The sequence below is a fragment of the Molothrus aeneus genome, chromosome 1 (genome assembly GCF_037042795.1).
Source record: "Molothrus aeneus isolate 106 chromosome 1, BPBGC_Maene_1.0, whole genome shotgun sequence".
Lineage (NCBI taxonomy): Eukaryota > Metazoa > Chordata > Aves > Passeriformes > Icteridae > Molothrus > Molothrus aeneus.
Window position 1 is genome coordinate 78,035,640 of NC_089646.1, and position 18,344 is coordinate 78,053,983.

The 18,344-nt window shown below is 39.9% G+C and overlaps 1 protein-coding gene across 2 annotated transcripts in view; it reads right to left on the reverse strand.

The window, feature by feature from the left end:
- Positions 1 to 7,812: 7,812 nt before the first annotated feature.
- Positions 7,813 to 18,344, reverse strand: part of BASP1 (brain abundant membrane attached signal protein 1) — a 50,981-nt gene continuing 40,449 nt past the window's right edge. For both annotated transcript variants that reach the window (XM_066559582.1, XM_066559590.1), the window contains exon 2: positions 7,813 to 9,436. In XM_066559582.1, coding sequence (XP_066415679.1) covers positions 8,696 to 9,427 — 732 coding nt within the window. In that variant the 5' untranslated portion in view covers positions 9,428 to 9,436 and the 3' untranslated portion in view covers positions 7,813 to 8,695. The remainder of the gene's footprint in view (positions 9,437 to 18,344) is intronic.

Below are 18,344 nucleotides of genomic sequence, written 5' to 3' on the forward strand. Positions count from 1 at the left end.
ACTGGTGCAGCTACATCCCAGGAGGAAGGAAGTGCAGCTGGAGGGCAGACAGTCAGGAAGCCCTGGTGAGCTAAAGATGGGCAGCTTTTCTTTCCCTCATGGTCAGTCCAGGCCTGGCGGCACACAAGAGAAATTGCTCATAAAATGGCCTCACTGGGTTAATAGGACCATTGTTTTTTAAGAAAAATCCTAAAACACTACACATCTGCCTCTATCTTCATAGTGATAAAATAGGGAAGAAAATCTATGTGGAAGCATGTGATGGCTTCAGGTACCAGGTGGGCTGGTACATTTTTGTTTTGTACATGGTTCGAAAGACAAGGCTGTACATGAAACCATTCCAGAAGCACAGGAGCTCTCTGGAAGGCATGTGATATGTCTCATGTTCCTTTTAAATGAGTGCTTTGGCCACTTTAGGAAAATCTGGCCTATTAACTAAAGCATGTACCAGGGAAAAGAAAGAGATCCTTGATGGAAAGGTTAGCTGGAAAGAGGAAGTAAATATCAATGGGAGAACTGGAGTGAAAGGAAAATTAAGAGCAGTGTGTGACTTTCTCTGTGCTTTCTCATGCAGGAAAATCCCTTTGCTTTCTTCTTACACAGTGTGGCTAACCTGAAACCCATGCTGTCTAGCCCAGACTGCCAGCTCGTGTATTACCTCCACATTCATTTAAAGAGTTGATCTGAAAAATCATTATCCTTGCCTTTCACACTGATTGAAACTTCTGCTGACATACCCTGGTGACTGACTTCCCAAATGATTATCTGACCTAGTAATGTCTTTTGAGTCAGCTTCTCTAGCTATACATACCCTGTCACTGACTAGCCACAGATAGATTGATTCTTACTTTCAATGCCATCAAACTAATTCTGGGATTTTAAAGCTGGACAGCAAGGTATAAAATCAATGAAAACTGCCATTCACATAAAAGTTGCTCCCTTCAAAAATCCATATCTATGGTCAAGCATTATGACTAGAATTGACTGCAATTGGATCTGATTAATAGTACCATTGGATCTGACAGTATCTCATGGCACCATCACCAAAACAGGAAATTCACTGAATATTGGCTCAGGTCACTGTGTAGAATTGTTGCCACAGCTTTCATCCCATCCTCTCATCTTTACTGGAAACACTGCATGTATTCAGGGTGCTAGAGATGAACTTGAACTTCACTGACATCACAGTCCATTTCTTTTTACACTCCTGTTGTATCCTGCTGTAGAAAGGTTTTGCTTATGATGCTGAAAAATTTTATGGACAACACCAAAACATATTTTATGGCATTTGCCATCTAAAATCAGTTCAGGAATCAATTCAGGAATATAAACATCACACAAAAAAAATCTCCTTAAACACATTTCAAATGTGATCTCTTCTCTAAAAATGATTGTAACAGTGGAAATGCTTTTCTGCCAAACTAGATGCTCCTCCCATCATTACCAGTTCTGTTTTTGCATAAAAGTGATATTTGTTTTTGTGGTAGCTACATTTTTATACTCAGCTTCCTCCTCTACAATACTGTATAAAAGACCCCATTCCTAAGGTGCTGCTCTTCTCAGGACACAGCTTGTGTCTTTGTCAACCTAGCTTTACTATGAAGTTAAACATCACTATAATGTTTATGCCAGCTCTCAGGCTTTCAAACTCTTCCATTTTCTCCTCATCTTGACCAAGGAACTGAATAGCTTTTTTCCAAGTTTTCAAACTTCCAGCTGAGAGAAATGCCCTTCAGCTCAGTGTGCTAGAATATATCAGCCACCTTTACTTTTGGAGCACTTGGAAGAGCGGGAAACAACACACATTAAAACCCTCTGAAATCTTCCCCAGTCCCTGCCATTGGTACAGGCACATCAAAGCCAGAAGTGACGAGCACCAATGGAACCCAGTACCACTGAGGTGGTCTGAATGTTAAAGGTTCATCTGACAGTTTGGGTCATCACCTCCATGGGTCAACATCTCCATGAATGTAGGCATCTTGGTCTTGGCAGATTAAACAAGAAAAATTGATATAAAATTGGGTCAGGTATGGCTAGAAAACGTGGCAGTGCAGTGAAAAGTCTGGTCCAACATGTGTGTGATACAGCTAAGCTAGAACACCAAAATACAGTGAAAGGCAAAATTCAGGCCCAAGATAAGAGCAGCATGACACACCAGTTTAAATTTAACACCAGGAAGTATAAACCTCTTCTCTCTGTAAGCAATAATTTTTATCTTCATTTCATTTCTATGTACATATGCAGAAATATGCTAATCTTTATGTTGCCCCCTAGGACTACCAGAAACACTCTGAATCATTCATAAAAACTGACTACCTAAAGTCTTAAATAAATCCTTTAAATGTGTCATTTCAGAACTTGTATTATTTTCCTAATTATTATTCATATACTTCTTCAATTCAAATCCCAATCTGTCTGTTAAAAGATTATCACTAAGGTTAAATTTAATTCATTCATATCTGACCATTCAGTTCTACATAATATAATGTGACATTCTATTGCTCATGCTTTATTTTTTATTCTGTATAGAATAAATGAAATAAAATTATTTTCATACAGTTGAATGGACCTAAATCACTAATTTTGTCAGCTGATGATCTGCCCTCCAATGTTTCAGGTTTTCTTTAGTTAACCTGCAATGTGTGCCAGACACCTTTAGACTGTCTGTTTACCATCGGTCAACTGTTATATTATAAAAGTATGGTTTTATTAATATGTCCTTGAAAAACTTGCTATCAGAAAACTATTCAAAATTTCTTCTAGATAAAATGGTGGGAAATATTTCTAGGTAGTTTTAGAGCTTCTTTTACTGGGAAATGTTACTCAAGTTTTAATGGGATTGAAATTTTCTTTTGCAATGCAGTCACTATGAGATACTGTTGTTCCCTTTTTGAAAAAAAAAGCTAGCTTAGGAATGCTGTCTTTTATTTAAAAATAAAATAAAATGAAGTGCAGCTGACAAAGTTCAGATAATTGGACAGAGCAGCAGAGCTTAAACCAACAATGTATTCAGCATACTGACATGTGATATCTTTTGAAATCTCCATAGGGTCTTTTAGCTTACAGTGAGCCATTGCAGAATCCTGGACAGTTGTAGAATAAAGGCTTTGCTCTTTCAGGCATGCACCAATTTCCAATAACATAATTCTTTTTTCAGCTTCTCCTTTCCACCAGATCAATTAATATTCTACTTGGTAAACACAGAAGTTTTTGCCACCTCAGTCGAGAATCCTGCAAGTAATGCCAGAACCCTATGCAAAAATTCAAATCCAGAAAAAATGTGATTAGTGGAGCATCAGTAGGGTCTGTCATTACTGCACAATGTTCTCATTAAGATATAATAAACCAATCACTGGTAGAAGGCAAATAAAACAAGGATGGGGAAAATGGGTGCTAAATGAGAGCCACTGGAATAGATAGAACAAAAGACTAGCAGCTGTCCTCCTGCCACCCTGGGTACCTCTAGTAGCCCTGCTTCTCAGGGGTGTGCACAGCCTGTGATTAAAACATCTGCTATTCAAGTTTAAGGCTTAAAGTACTAACTGTAAAGTTTTAGAGACAATTTTGTGGCTAGGAAACTTACAGTCTTGCTGCTATGAGATTTGCCTCATTCCCAAAGTGAAAGGAAGAACTAGGGGCAGACTTTGTTTCTGAACAACATGGTACTGAATAAAGTTTAAAAAAAATATTCTATTACTTTTTTATCTCCTAATGTGAACAGCTCTTTTTCTTGAATTGTCCTTGAATTGAGCTCAGTACAATATGTTTGATTCTCAAGAGAGACTGAATGTCAAACTTTACCAAGTGTTGATCTAAAATTACTGGTCAGCTGAACCAGCAGTGATGTTTAGCAAGTTATGCATTTTGCAGCAACCTGATGACATTACAAAAAACAGACTGATAGGACATGGAAGAAGATTTCACTCTAACCTCAGCAGGAATATCCTGTAAAGCCTTTGAATTTTTGCTTAGTAAGTGAAACAAACTTGTAACTCCATCAAATCTGTATCTCACCTGACTGAACAGTCTCAAAAAAATCATCTTGATCAAGCCAAAACGTCAAGAAATTCAGTTAGCCTCCTGATGCAACAGGAGGCTCAAAGAGATGTCAGACCTAAATTGTGGAAAGAGGACAAGCTAAAGATAGAGACAATACATTTAAACAGCCATAAGAGTAAGAGCTGTAATTAATATTTATTGCGTAGACGAACAAATATGCTAAAATAGAGACAAGAATCCAAGTTGAAAAGGCTTGGTAGCCCTGTGGTGGCCAGCTAACACACAATAGTGTTGTCTTCAGGAAACAAAAGGATTGTGTCATGTGTTCTGTGTCCCAACTCCTGTGGCCATGTTTCAAAACATCCACTCCTTTCCTCTCTTTGCCAACAAAGAACAAAAAAAAGCAAAAAACTCCCTCTGCTTACCGAACTCTGTAGCCAGATCTTGACCCCACCATGATAAATGCAGCAAGCAAAGCTCTGCCAGTCCTGGAGAAGACACTTTTTCATAGCAGTGAAGGAAACCACTGGTGCATTGCTGTTCCTTTTGCTGGCTATGTTTTTCCCATGGCTGCAGTGCCATGATTTCCAAATCTGACCACTTAATAGCTGATATGCATTCATGTTGCATGAAATGTGGTGGGGAGGTTAAATATAAAATAGGATGTAAAAATTTAATATACATAAATAATGAAATGAGAGGCAGAAAATCAACTAAATTGCAGTCAAGATAAATGTCAAAAGTTTAATGCAGAAAGAAAATATGTATTGCTGAATAAAAAGAGCAAATCACATGATTAGCATCTCAAAAATCTTGAAAAATAACTTTAAATACTATGAATTATGTGCTATGAGCAACCAATGAAAGCATAGCGGAAAATGTACTAAAGAAATGTATTGCAAGAAAATGCTTTCTTGCAGCAGTGGCAACAAATCTGAGACATTTCTTTGAGACACTCCCCTATTTGGTTAAATAAGGATAAATTCACAGAAATGCCATGTAGTGATCAGTACGCTTACATGAAGCTGGAGTTCATGGTGATCTGGAAAAGGCAATGGTCAGGTGAGACAGAGATCAGACAGACCTCCTAGTTCAGAGCTGGGACAGAGGAAGTGCCAGCAGAAATTCAGAAGTCACTGACTGTTCAGATACTGGCAGGCACACAGACCTGTGCCTGGAAATGCTGTCACATAGGACACTAACACATCCTGCAATGTTTTGTTCTACCGTTTCTTCAAGGAGGGATCTTATCCTGTACAGGCACAGAAGTTTAGTGTATGGAACCAACTACAGGGCAAGTGGTAGGCATTGCTTCTAGGAAGCCATTTCATTATGAATAATTTAACATTATTTGAGGGTTTTTTCCATCCCCAAAATTCACCATAAAAATAAATAAATAGTAGAAGGGAAGGGAAGGGAAGGGAAGGGAAGGGAAGGGAAGGGAAGGGAAGGGAAGGGAAGGGAAGGGAAGGGAAGGGAAGGGAAGGGAAGGGAAGGGAAGGGAAGGGAAGGGAAGGGAAGGGAAGGGAAGGGAAGGGAAGGGAAGGGAAGGGAAGGGAAGGGAAGGGAAGGGAAGGGAAGGGAAGGGAAGGGAAGGGAAGGGAAGGGAAGGGAAGGGAAGGGAAGGGAAGGGAAGAGAAGAGAAGAAAAGAAAAGAAAAGAAAAGAAAAGAAAAGAAAAGAAAAGAAAAGAAAAGAAAAGAAAAGAAAAGAAAAGAAAAGAAAAGAAAAGAAAAGAAAAGAAAAGAAAAGAAAAGAAAAGAAAAGAAAAGAAAAGAAAAGAAAAGAAAAGAAAGAGGTAAAGTTGCTGTACATTTAAAGGCATCTGAGCTTCTCTTTGCAGTGCAAGTGCAAGAAAAGTATGAGCAAAGTCAGTGGCACTGACCTTCCTATTGTTGAAAGGAAAGCAAGAAATTCTTGACCAAACATGTCTCTGTGGGGGCTCTAAACAATAGCAAAGGTTCTTTCCCAGGGTTGAATTTCTCTATTCCTTTGGCGCACTTTCACAAAAGGGTTGGGTCCTTTGAGGTTATCTGCAATGTGCTTATGCTCGGAGCATTAACATGCCTGTTAGCTCTGTACCTTCAGCATGCTTTTACTGTCATTAAAGAGTGATTATATTGCAGAAAAACATGTATCTTGGAGATGAGACACTGGACTGAAGAAAAGCAAGCCTCCAGGCTCTCACCTCTTCTCATGGCTCTTCAGGCAAGCAATATGCATCACATTTCTATTAACCATATATGTTCAGTTCATAAGCTCTTTGAACAGAGATTCTTTCTTTTCTTGTGTATGTAGGTATAGAATAACAGCATTTTAGAGAAGTGGCCTGGGCCAGAATGCCTTTTAACCACTAGCTGTACACTAAGAAATTTAGAAACTATGCAAAAAAACAATTTTGCAGGCCTTTCTATTAATAAAAATATTTAAAACTTCATTCAACAATTTTCCTTTTTTATTTCTTGAGAGTACTGAAGAGTTTGAAGTGTACTGATCTTTGGCTGTGCTGACTCTCAGTTTCCCAAACACAAATGCATATTTCTTTGACCATATGCTATTGATTTCCAGCCATGTGAGGCACAACTTTTCTTTGCAGTATTGACCCTGTTGGGATGAAATAGCCATCAGCAAGCAGGTTGTGAGAACAAGAGCACGTGTGGTGAGACTTTGCTGTCCACAGCTGCAGAGGCTGCTGGGTTTGGATACAGCTGTAGAGCACAGGGGTATTTTTAATTACCTCAAAGAATTAAAGCAGAGACTGCATTCAGCATCACATTAACGATGCAAAAGCTTCATTGTGGTGCAAGAATTCATGGAGGTGAATGACCTGATCTAAACCAAACCGAACTATTCCTGCCTCTTCCAGTTAGCTTCTCCCAGGGGCACAGCTGCATAACAATATTGCCAGCGTGGTATGGGAAGTTTGTATTTCTGAAAAAAAATTAGGATTAGCATTATGCAAGTCTGTGGAGTGAATCATCCTCGCTGCATGGAGAGAAAGTATTTGAAATAATTTATACCATTTTAAAACACCATTTTCCTTATTTACTAAACACAAGCCTGCTCATCCCTTTGGTATGTGTACCAGCTGTGTTTCTGTTTACTGCTGCCCACTTCTTTCAGAACTTCTGCTCTACCTAAAACTTTACTAATAGGCAGGCCAAATATGCTGCTTTAACTGGTTTTGTGAATCCCGGGCTCTGCCCTGAAATCATTGTCCGTATCCACCAATGACACCACTCAGCAGAAAGTGCAATTACTCAGCTGTTCTGTTGAATAACAGAATGAAGCAAGTAGGCAAAAGTAGTGAAAAATGTTTGTGCTGGGCTAAACTCTACTCAGCTACACAAGCTCATCCATATTTGAAATACACAGGACTGGCTTTTTGTTGCAGCAGTTTATCCCCTACGCAATAGTAATGAGGAAAAGAACAAAGTGTATCAGCACTAGAAATACTTTAATAGGACTAGGATTAAATTTAATTGCCTCATTATAAAAGATCAGTTTATCAAATCCACTGTCTTAGTCTCAATTAAAACTCAGTCAGCATGCCTGTGGCTCTTCAAAATAGCAAGAGAGCATTTTTCACATGTTAAGGCAGGCAAAATTTCTATTTTGACTGGGATAAAACATTTATGAGATGTGCTGTCCATTGGCCACTTCTTCCAACCTCACCTAAGAACACTTGTGGCTGTTGGAGAGTGACTCTTTATAGGAAAGTAAACAGCCCCAGACATAATACTTCTCTAAGTGTAAGAACCTCCTTTGCCTAGTTCTCAAGGGGTGAAAGTGAAGATTTAATCAGTCTTTACACTTTTATATTTTTTAAATTATTTAACTTTTATTACTGTTGCACCATTTATACAATTACATATAATTTCAATGCATCCATTGTACATTTTGTTTTTTCATTTGTTTTCCAATGAGTGTGTGTTGGTGTCTGTGACACAGAATGGAAGAGAAACTGGAACTGCAATGAACGCAGACTTTTTCATTTCCACTGACCAATAAACAGAACTACAGGTGCACCCAACCACGGACATGCATTAACTCGTCATGAGAAATCTAGGTAGGCTAAGTAGGATGAGAATGCTTTTTACTCCCAAAAAATATTTGGAGAGGAAGAATTGGAGGATTGGCATTGAGAAATATGTGGACAGCTAAGTGGGTTTTGTCTGAAAGTTGGCATTCATCCACTGCATAAAAAAAATATCAAAATAAGAAAGGCTGTAAATAAAAAAAAAAACCACAGAAAATACTGCTTTCATAAAGATCTGATTGCCTTGGCACAAACCTAGTGGGCAGAATCAAACGCATCACTCCCAAACCCCATTACAGAACAAAAAGAAGATTTTGATACACTGGTGGAGTGCATTTACAGCAGTTCAGATACAAAAGATGTGCTGTACTTTCAGACATCCATTTATTTATTTACTTATTTTAATCCAGGACTTGTGTCAAGTTGGCAGAAAGTATATTAGATATTTCCCCACAAAAATACTATTTGGATTCTCCCCCCTCCCTCCCTCCCAACTTGATGGGACATCCTTTTCACTTTTTCTCTTTTGTTTTTTTTTCTCCTTCTTTTCTGGGCAATACATATTTGCTATTTCAGATCTGAAACGAGTTAGTATAGCTGAAAAAATAAAAAAAAGACACAGGTTGTTTTAAGTGGTTGTTTCAACAGGCTGTCCAATTTAATCTTGCACTGCTATGGTTTGATCCGAATTAGTGGCTGGAACTTCAGAAGGTTTCGCTTCCTCTGGAGGGGCTGCAGGGTCCGAGGCCTTAGCAGTGGAACTAGGTGCTGCTGTTGCCGCGGGCTCCTTGGAAGAGGGCGCAGCCTCGTTGCTGCTAGGTTTTGAGTCTGAAGCTGGGGCCACTTCACTTTTAGTTTCTTGGGCTGCAGGCGTTGCGGGAGCCTCAGTCTTTTTGGCTTCCCCTTCCTCTTTGCTCTTGTCATCTGCTTTACTGGGAGCTGTGGCTTCTGAAGGCTGGGAAGCTTTTGCATCGGTGCTAGGCTCAGAGGGTTTGGGCGCTTCGCTACTGGCAGCAGGAGCAGAGGCAGCAGTCGGCTCCTCTTGCTTGGGTGCCTGCTCGGTGTTCTTCTGTGGCTCTACTTTCGCATCCACAACAGCCTCTGACTTCTCAGGTTCTGTTTTCTGGGTTTCTTCCTGGGTCACTGCTTTCTCCTTCTCCCCTTCTTTTTCTTCCGTCTTATTGGCAGTGACCTGAGTATCCTTTTCTCCCTTCTCCTCCTTGTTGTTCTCCTTCACTTCTGTGGTCTCTGTGGTTTTCTGGGCATCCTCAGCCTCCTTTGGAGTCTCCTCTTCCTCAGTTGCTGCTCCTTCAGCCTTCTTGTCTTTGTCTTTAGCTTTTTCATCATTGACACTGTATCCCTTCTTCTTCTTGCTCAGTTTGCCTCCCATGTTGGAGTTCTGTAACAGAAAAGAGAAAGGGATTGATTAAACAAAGCCCAGTATTCACCACTGAGAGAATCAACAGAGTGCAAAGGAAAAATTTATTCTGGTTCCTGAAAAGAAGACCACATAAGGTTGGGTAAGATGTTGCCAGCTGAATGTACTGATGCTGCAGAGCACCACTGCCACTCAGCTTACATTCTGCTCAGCCCTGCAGAATTTCAGTCAGCAAATGCCCTTCTGCCACACCCCCTACAAACAGTCCTGCAAACACCTCTAACCCTGGTTACAGTTCAGCAGGGAGGAAGGGGTCAGAATAACAAGAAGTAGCAGGACAATGGAGGACTAACATACAACCACAATCTTCTGTGGCCTGAGAAAGAGTGGAAGTAGAAAAAAGACATATTTATATTCAGGCTGGGAATGAACTAAATTTAGCTGTTATTCATGGCATCCACCCCTGGTTAACACAAAGTCCACCATCACTTTAGCAAAGGCTCTGAACCACCTTTTCATTCAAGTTGGAGAAATCAAAGGAAGCCTAGAGTCAGTGAGAAGGCTAATGCAGGAGACTGCATCTACTCCCTACACCTCACAGCCTGTCCCTCATGGCCAGTTTCCCTTGGATACTGGCCTTTGTAGAGAGCTGATGGTACCAGGGGCCGGGAGCATGTGCTTCCCTCACCCAAAGGGATGTGGGCACCCACATCCAGCTGCCCCAGAAGCAGGAACAGCTCCTACGCACAGAGTCCCACCCAGCCCTGCAGCTTCCACAGGGATTGCCTGCCCAAAGCCCTGCATTCCCAAACTCAGCAGGATGGGAGACACAGAGCCTGAAGCACAGCAAGATCACTCCATAAGACACAAGAAACAAATACAGGGACTTCTGACCACAAGTTTATACATGGCACATGACATGATGCAATAAAAAATGGGAGAAGAGAGGGGCATATTTGTAGCCTCTGCTCCCAGTTTTCAAGCATGACAAGCAATAACTGTTCAGTTACTTAAAAGAAGTTGACCATGTGTATAGCCATAACAGTATTTATATAGCCTTTATGTGGGAGTCTTAACTAAGAATACACAAAATCTTTCACTGTACTTCAAAGCAAACTTTGTCTATGAAAACAGAAGGAGACACAGATATTATTATTAGGTCATCATTGAAAACAAAAACCTCTATGAATAGAGAAAAAATTACACTTCTAGTATTAAAGGAAATAATTCATGGTTAATGGAAGTTAAAGAAAAATATTTCTGTGTTTTCTACTATTTGAAAATAGGAGACGGTGACTTTTTTCAAAGAACTGTCAAACAAATGTTTAATGTAAGAACTTCTCCAAGGGAGATGAATCATTCTAATTTTCCACTTTGCACAGGTAGATATAATTATAGGCTGTATTTTTTTCACACACTTGCTAAAATTGTGAATACAAATCAGTAAAAATCCATGATTGTTCACAGTAGGCTGAATATAAAGCAATATTATGTACAACTCAGAAGTAGCTGCCTCTCAGTAGATTATCTGCTACCACAGATGCAAGCCCCAGGCAGAGCCCAACAGCCAAATATCCACACATCTTGGGCAAAACTGAGATATTATGGTCAGCAGAGATCTTTCTGACTTCAGCTTTCAAAAAGGGTAACAATTTGCAAATACTGTTGAAAGGTTATCACACAGCCCTGCAAAATGGTAATGTGATGTTACTGAAACACTGCTTTATTGCCTGAAATTTTACGGGAACAGCAATAAAAGGATTAACTTTCACAGCTGAGCAATCTAATCTCTACCTTCGTGACAGAGTTATCGGCTTTTTAGGTATTTAGGGCAGGCTGTGGACATTAGTTCATTATCTGACAAACATATAGCCTTCTAAATTACTCCATAAATATTGCCCTGATTGTTGTTCATGTGCAGTTACAGCCAAATACTTTGGTAGGGCTTCTACAAGTCAGTCAGACTGGAGATTTATATTGAAACCAAGCGTGTATCCCAATTTGTAATCCCTAATTAAGCCTTTATTTGTTTTTCAGCAAAGCCCAGGTACAGTGAGCCTAATTTTATTTGTTGTGTCTTCTGTATTTTTCAAGATTTTGCTATTTCATGGATTGTAGTAACACACCACAGTTTATATTTCTTTCCACAACAATCTTTTGACCTTGGATATAGTTGGATACAGAATGTCTATGGCAAAGAACCTTTAAAAAGTAGAGAAGCATGCATACAAGAAATGTGCTCCCAAACTTAGAAAAGAAACATGCACTGTCATTGCTTGGAGGTACACTGTGAAATCTCTGTGTCTCAATTGGCATCAGAGCCAGCTATCCCAAGGTATTTGAGCAGGAGATGGGGAAGAGGCTCAGAGACTACCATTATGGTGTATTAGCAAATATTTACACTTACAAATGTACTGTCATCTTCCAGCAGAGTTTCAACTACTTTAACAGAATAAATTCACTCTTTGGGATGCTGAATCTCATATCTCCCTGTTAAAAAGCTGCCTAGATCATTGTGATAGTAGCTGTGCCAGGCTATGATGCAAAAGCAGAGCAATCATTGGGGTCATCACCCAGGTAGCAATGCTACAAAGTCCCTTTTCCCCCAGATCTGATTTGCAAACATTCCTCCTGTCCCCAGAGTTCTGATAACACATCTGGGCTTCCCTGTAACCTTTTTTTAGAAACAGCCCCACATGCTCCACATCTTCAAACAGATTCTGGTCTTGTCCCTGCCCCAGCCTGAAGCACAGCTCTGAACCATCCAGTGCAGACTCTAAAGGTTTGGCAGGCACAACCCAAGCCTTAAAAAGTATTTTAAAATTACAACCATCCGTACCTGCAGGAAGACCAGCATGTGAACCACAGCACCTAAACATCTCCGTGACTGTGCTGGATATTGCTGCAGGGATAATCCCACCTGGTACTAAATCAAAGTGGATGTCAGTGAAATGTTTCCCAAGTGAAGCAAAGTGCAAAATTCATTGAGATGCGAATTCATACAGTGTTAAATCCGCTCTGTGTTATTACCTACATGCTAACACTTAAAAAGAGTTCAGACATCTTTCCCGCCCCCCACCAAGGGACTAAATTATGGAAAAAAATAAAGGGGATGCACCCTCTGTCCCAGTGAGACTGGGGCCCTGGCGTCACTGCTCAGTCTCTTCCTTTACTCCTGCCCCTCCCTAATCCCCTAATCACTACATTCACCATGTGAATGAGGGACCCAGGACCAAAGTTTGCCTACAACTATTGACCACTATTTAGAGTGGTCAATAGTTATAGGAAAACTTTCAGTTAGAGGCTGAACCCCAGTAGGTCTTCAGTTATTTGCACTTCCACTGACAGGTACAGGTTTTGAGCTAGCTTGAGCATCTGCCAGATGAACATAATGCTCTCTGCAGCAAGCATGTCCCAAATGAAGATCCTTGAGAATTTTGGTGCTGAGCACCATTGCTATAAAATGGCACAGCATTTGATGGCTGTGTCTTCTTACTGATGGAAGGAAAAGGGTCTAGAGACAGAGAGCCCAGAAGCTGATTTTATATAAGAAGTTTCAATTTAGCAGTAATTTTCAGGGAACTCTGGTGAACAACTCTGCAGAGCAGCACTTCAGAATAGTGAGGGAAAATATAACACCTGGAAGCTACAATAGACTTTGTCTGCTTCCCAGGCTGGTCAATATACTTTGTATTGCTCTTCTTATGGAAAGAGAAACCAATCCAGAGATCACTGTGTCTGACTGTAGAAGAGCTACTTCTCGCAACAGGAGCAAGGATTGCTTCAGTTTCTAGAAGGTGGTATAGATTTTGCACATCCTGAAGTTTCCATTCTCCTGCAGGAAGCAGGAACAGAACCAGAGAACTTGCATAGTTGTATTTCTTATTGTATAGTAGAAATAATCTCTGGGGTGGATTATTTAGATTAAAACATTTCGGGTGTACAGGTCGCCTGGAGAATGCTAAGCACTTTGAAATTTCCATATTTGTAATAATTAGGACTCAAAGATTCAATGTCCATAAGACTACAATGCAAGAGGAGGAAGAACTCATGGAACATTTCAAATTCTCCATCTGAAGACTCATAGACATGAGTTCCTGGAACATGGGCAGCACACATTTGTACAGTTTGTAAAAAGAACTATTATTTGGAAGTTTTATACTTCAAATTTTTCTTCTATATTGAAAAAGTCTCTAGAGTCAGACTCTTACTATCTCTTTAGTCAGTAAAGGTTTGTCTGCCCAATTAATTTTATGTGCTTATAAACTCCTAAACATTTCTTTCAGCAGAGGCCTTCACACACCATTAAAGAGTCTGACTATTATAAGAACAGGTTTGCTGTCGCTGTCCCTCACAGCACTGCAAGCAGGGCAACAGGAAAGGCCAAACTCACAGATTGCACCTGATGTTACCTCAGTCTGATTGCCAAAGCTAAACTTCCAAAGCTCCTGTTTGACTACGTGCAAAGCGTCGGGAGTTCAGCCCATTGCCAGAAAAACCAGTTCAGGAAGACAATAGGTGCCTTCTGAAATTCCACTGCCTCCAGCGCAGGGCAGGCACGTGCGGTGGCTCAGGCCAAAGTAGCCCCTGCACAAGCCTGTTCCCAGGCATGAGTTATCTCACACTGCCTGCAGACAAAAATGCACATCCCTCGCAAGGCAGAGTTTCAACACTCCAAATCAAATGAAATACCGATCCCAGAAACTGCCCCAGTCCCCAGGTGCTGAAAAGAAATGGAAAGATCTTGAAGAAACTATTACATCTCTGTAGCCCATTGATTCACCCTACACCTTCATTTAAAAAAAAAGGGCAAAAAGTTTCAAGTAAGGAATACATATGGGAACTGAAAGAAACAAGGGACATGCAAATGCTGTTTTTAAAAGATTTTCTGAAATTTTTATGAAAGAAAAAACAACCAAAACTTACTGCTTCTCAAAATACACAATACAATTTCATGCTCCCCATTACACTTACACACACTCAAGGTATGTGTGTATCCTTGCCAGATCAATCAGTTTGCCAGGTTAATGTTAGAAAATGTCTGTTAGCAAAACCTAAGACAGAATTAGACTTGCTATCTTTGCCTTTTAGCAACAAAGCCATGTTTTTCTGTTCTTTCTCCATTATCTTCACTCATCTTTTGTTTCATCTGTTTTTACTTGGAATTAAGAGAACAGAAATGCTAGGTGTCGTTCAGGTTCAAGCCTCTTCAAACCTCAGAATCAGTGACCTTTTCTTTTCTTTTCTTTTCTTTTCTTTTCTTTTCTTTTCTTTTCTTTTCTTTTCTTTTCTTTTCTTTTCTTTTCTTTTCTTTTCTTTTCTTTTCTTTTCTTTTCTTTTCTTTTCTTTTCTTTTTCTTTTCTTTTCTTTTCTCTTTTCTTTTTTCTTTTCTTTTCCCTTCCTTACCCTACCCTACCCTATCGTCTTGTTCTGTGTTACTTATGCTTCAGAGCAGTGATGGGAACCAGCTCTTCCACAGTCAGGCAGGCTGGTGTGAGGGAGGCAGAAGGAAACACACCCTTGCCCATCTCTCCCTTCTGAGGAGATGCTGGGCTGGCACAAAGCTGTGCCAGGAGAGGCAGAGCACATGGTGGAAATCTGCACCTGTGGGGCTGTGAGCATCACCTGCACACCTGCACGAACCCCAGAGCAGCAAGGTGCTCAGACAGGAGATGCACACAAAAAAATATGACCTGGTTGTTCTTTAGCACCACACAATTTTGTGTGGTTTGTGCTGTGAGACACAACAACGAACTGGGAACATCTCAGCTTGTCACTTGTGCTGTTTCCTTCCTTCATGGACCACAGATAATTTTTAATCCCTCCCTCAACATGTGCACAGTCCTGTAACTACTGCATCTCCTTTTCTTCTTCCAAAGCCTTGTGAATCTCAAGACTTAGAAAAAAGGTATAGAGTAAAAGAACAGTGAATGCTTAAAACACAGAAATTATGCTCACCTGATATCCTAACTGTAATCTTAAAAGAAGCAAATTCCAATTTTGGGACCTATCTGTTTTCTTTTAAAATTCAGACAATAAAGGAATCCTAGGAAGTAATACTACCAAGTTTAAATGCTCAATTCTCAGCCAGATTTCAGTTTTAGTTTCCTCTGGTGAGCAGCAGAATAGATTTAATGCAATTTTTTTTAAAAAAAGGAACTAAAATTTTTTATATAACTTAAAATTTCTCAGGGACATGTATACCACACCAAAATGGGAAGCGTGATTTTTAATATGAGCCATTTGTTATTAATATATTTAAATTATTATTGTTGATATTAGAGTTCAATCATGAGAGTTATAATAATTTAAGCACACTGCAGGCTGATATAAAATTATCTCTGTCTATTTAAGAACTTGTACATGAAAAACTGCTTCATTTGAGAAGCGTAACTGCTAGTAACACAGCAAGTTATCAGAAAAGTTAGCAGTCACATGACAATTTTTTTGAGAGCAAATGAAAAAATCGTACCTGAGATACTGCTAAGATTTATGTGATTGTGGTCAGAGGTGTGTATTAATTAATCAATTAGGAAAAAAATTTTCCAAGAACAGATGAAGGATGATGATCAGCAGTTTCATAAGAGGTAAAGGTATTGCCAGAATTATCAATTCATAGAGCATCAGCCTGAAACCACAAGCATTTCACACGTGTAATCCATGATTGCACTCTGTGTGTAAAACAGGTAGCTAGCTAGGCAGAATTCCTGAATAAAAGTAAAATTTGTCCATTATTTGATCAAAGAGTGATGAAGATTTTATGGATTACTTTGAAAGGCACTGTTGGAGACTCTGGACTTGTATCCTCCTGACTTGGAGGGCCCTACAGATGGAGAATCTGGGTACACAGCAGTGACTGAAGATCCACAGCTCAGCCTGACTGTGGTCAGACAGCAGCACTCCCTTTGCTGTAGGAGGGTCTGTGGGAACAAGTGTGTGGCAGCACTGCCTTATGCAGTCTGTGTCACTCCATGAGAGGCACTTGAGTGAAGTACTGACCTGTGTGCTGCAGTCACTCTGTGGGAGCAGGTTCCCAAATATAATACACCTCATTTCCACAATGCACAAGTAGCTTCTCCAGCTACAGAGCCATCTTGCAGAGCACATAAGCTGAAAACACAGGCCATTCTTGCCTTCCTGAGTCAATGAGCAGCATGGAAGAAATGCTCTGCTGTGCACAAATTCCTTCCCCACCCCAGGCAAAGCTGGGCTTTGCAGGGAGAGATAAAGTCTTTTGTTAGACCACCTAACAGGGAGAGAGATAACAGCACCCCTGTTCTCCTTAGAGAATTGTCCACTACTGACACATTTTTGTGTTAGTTTTCTTCATTATTTTCTCATTGCTGCTTTCAAAGCAGAATTGCAGTGTTTTGCCATGTGTGGGCTTTTTTCACTGATCCAACACAGTACTACTTTGCCCAGCAGTGCAGATACAACTTCCAGAATGTTCAGTTTCATCCCTGGCAGCAAATCCAAGGCTGTTTTGCATTGTGTATAACAAAAACAAATCATATTAAAAACTGAGCAAAAAAGAAGCAGCATAAAATATATTATTTTTGCAGTGCAGTGGATGTATTGCTCAGCTTCACATTCAGTTCATCTGATGCTCTGATTGCTTAAATTAAAAATGCTGCCATCAATGTCTATTTATTTGCCTCATCTTCTTCATTCTGCCGACCAGTCTTCTTACAGATTCAAGACCAATTCAAAGCATTTCTCCTATATTCAGATCAACTGCATATGTTCTCTTTGTTGAATAATAAAAGCAGCTTGCAGACATGCTCATGCAGGCACACACATGCAGCCAAAAGTCAGCCTGCCCCAGAGTGAGATCTTAATCACACTATTGTTAGGCACATGGTTGGAAGAGGAAACTCTGCTGTAAACACCTGCTTTGCAAAGATTGAAATTAACCTTACAAGAACACCTCTTGTAGAAACAGCTTGCAGGATTCAAATAATCTGAAAGACTAAGCCAAGACATATAAACATACGCCATCTCCTTCTTTCTAAATTGCCACATCATTTTGGGGTTTGTGCATGTCTCCTCAACAGCCAGTTTAATAAATATTTTGTTACTAGCCAGTTTTCTAACCTGTATCCTAGAATCAAGTTTCTAAGAGGGTAATAATGCAAATTTCAGAGGTGGTTATTACCCACATCTTTGAAGCTGTTTAGGTCCCGGGACATGCAAGACTGAGGGAGAGGTGAGATTCCACACATATTATTCCAATTATGGCCAGCCACTTTTTACCTCCCTCAAATACCTAAGACACCACCACCATGTATAATCACAAAAACACACAGGGTGATAAAAGCCTAGATAATGGGATGATTTCCTTTTGAATCATGTTTTGCTTGAATTCTGTCCCTCCAGTGCAATCCCTACCACGGATCTCAACACCACAAATATGCTTGGCTTGTAGACCCAGGAACAGTTCCTCCTTTGGATACCTCCAAAGACTACATTAAAAATGTAACAATCAAATGCTAGCAAGCAATGAAAACATGATCCTCCTCCACACTATAGTCCTACTGAGGAGCAGTGGTGGGAAGACCTCATTCCTGGAGGGATTTCACACTGGAAAAGGGAAGCAAGCTTAACACCTACAGCTTATATTTTTCTAGCCTCTTCCTGAAGAAAGAACAAACAGTCTGGGGAACATGAAGAGAGTTGAAACTCATGCTTTCTATAATAAAAAAAGAAATTATCATATGATTCTAATTTACATGTTTTCTTCAATAGCAAAAGTTCTTGGTTACTGTTTGTATAAATAGTAAATTTACCTGTTATTTCTTAAAATAGTCATGGAGAGCCACATTCACATTCTGAATAAGGCATTTGGATATTTAACTAGGGAACTCTCCCTAGAGAAAGTTATTTATGGGGATCTATAATTACATTTTTTTTGTCTAACATTCCACACTCA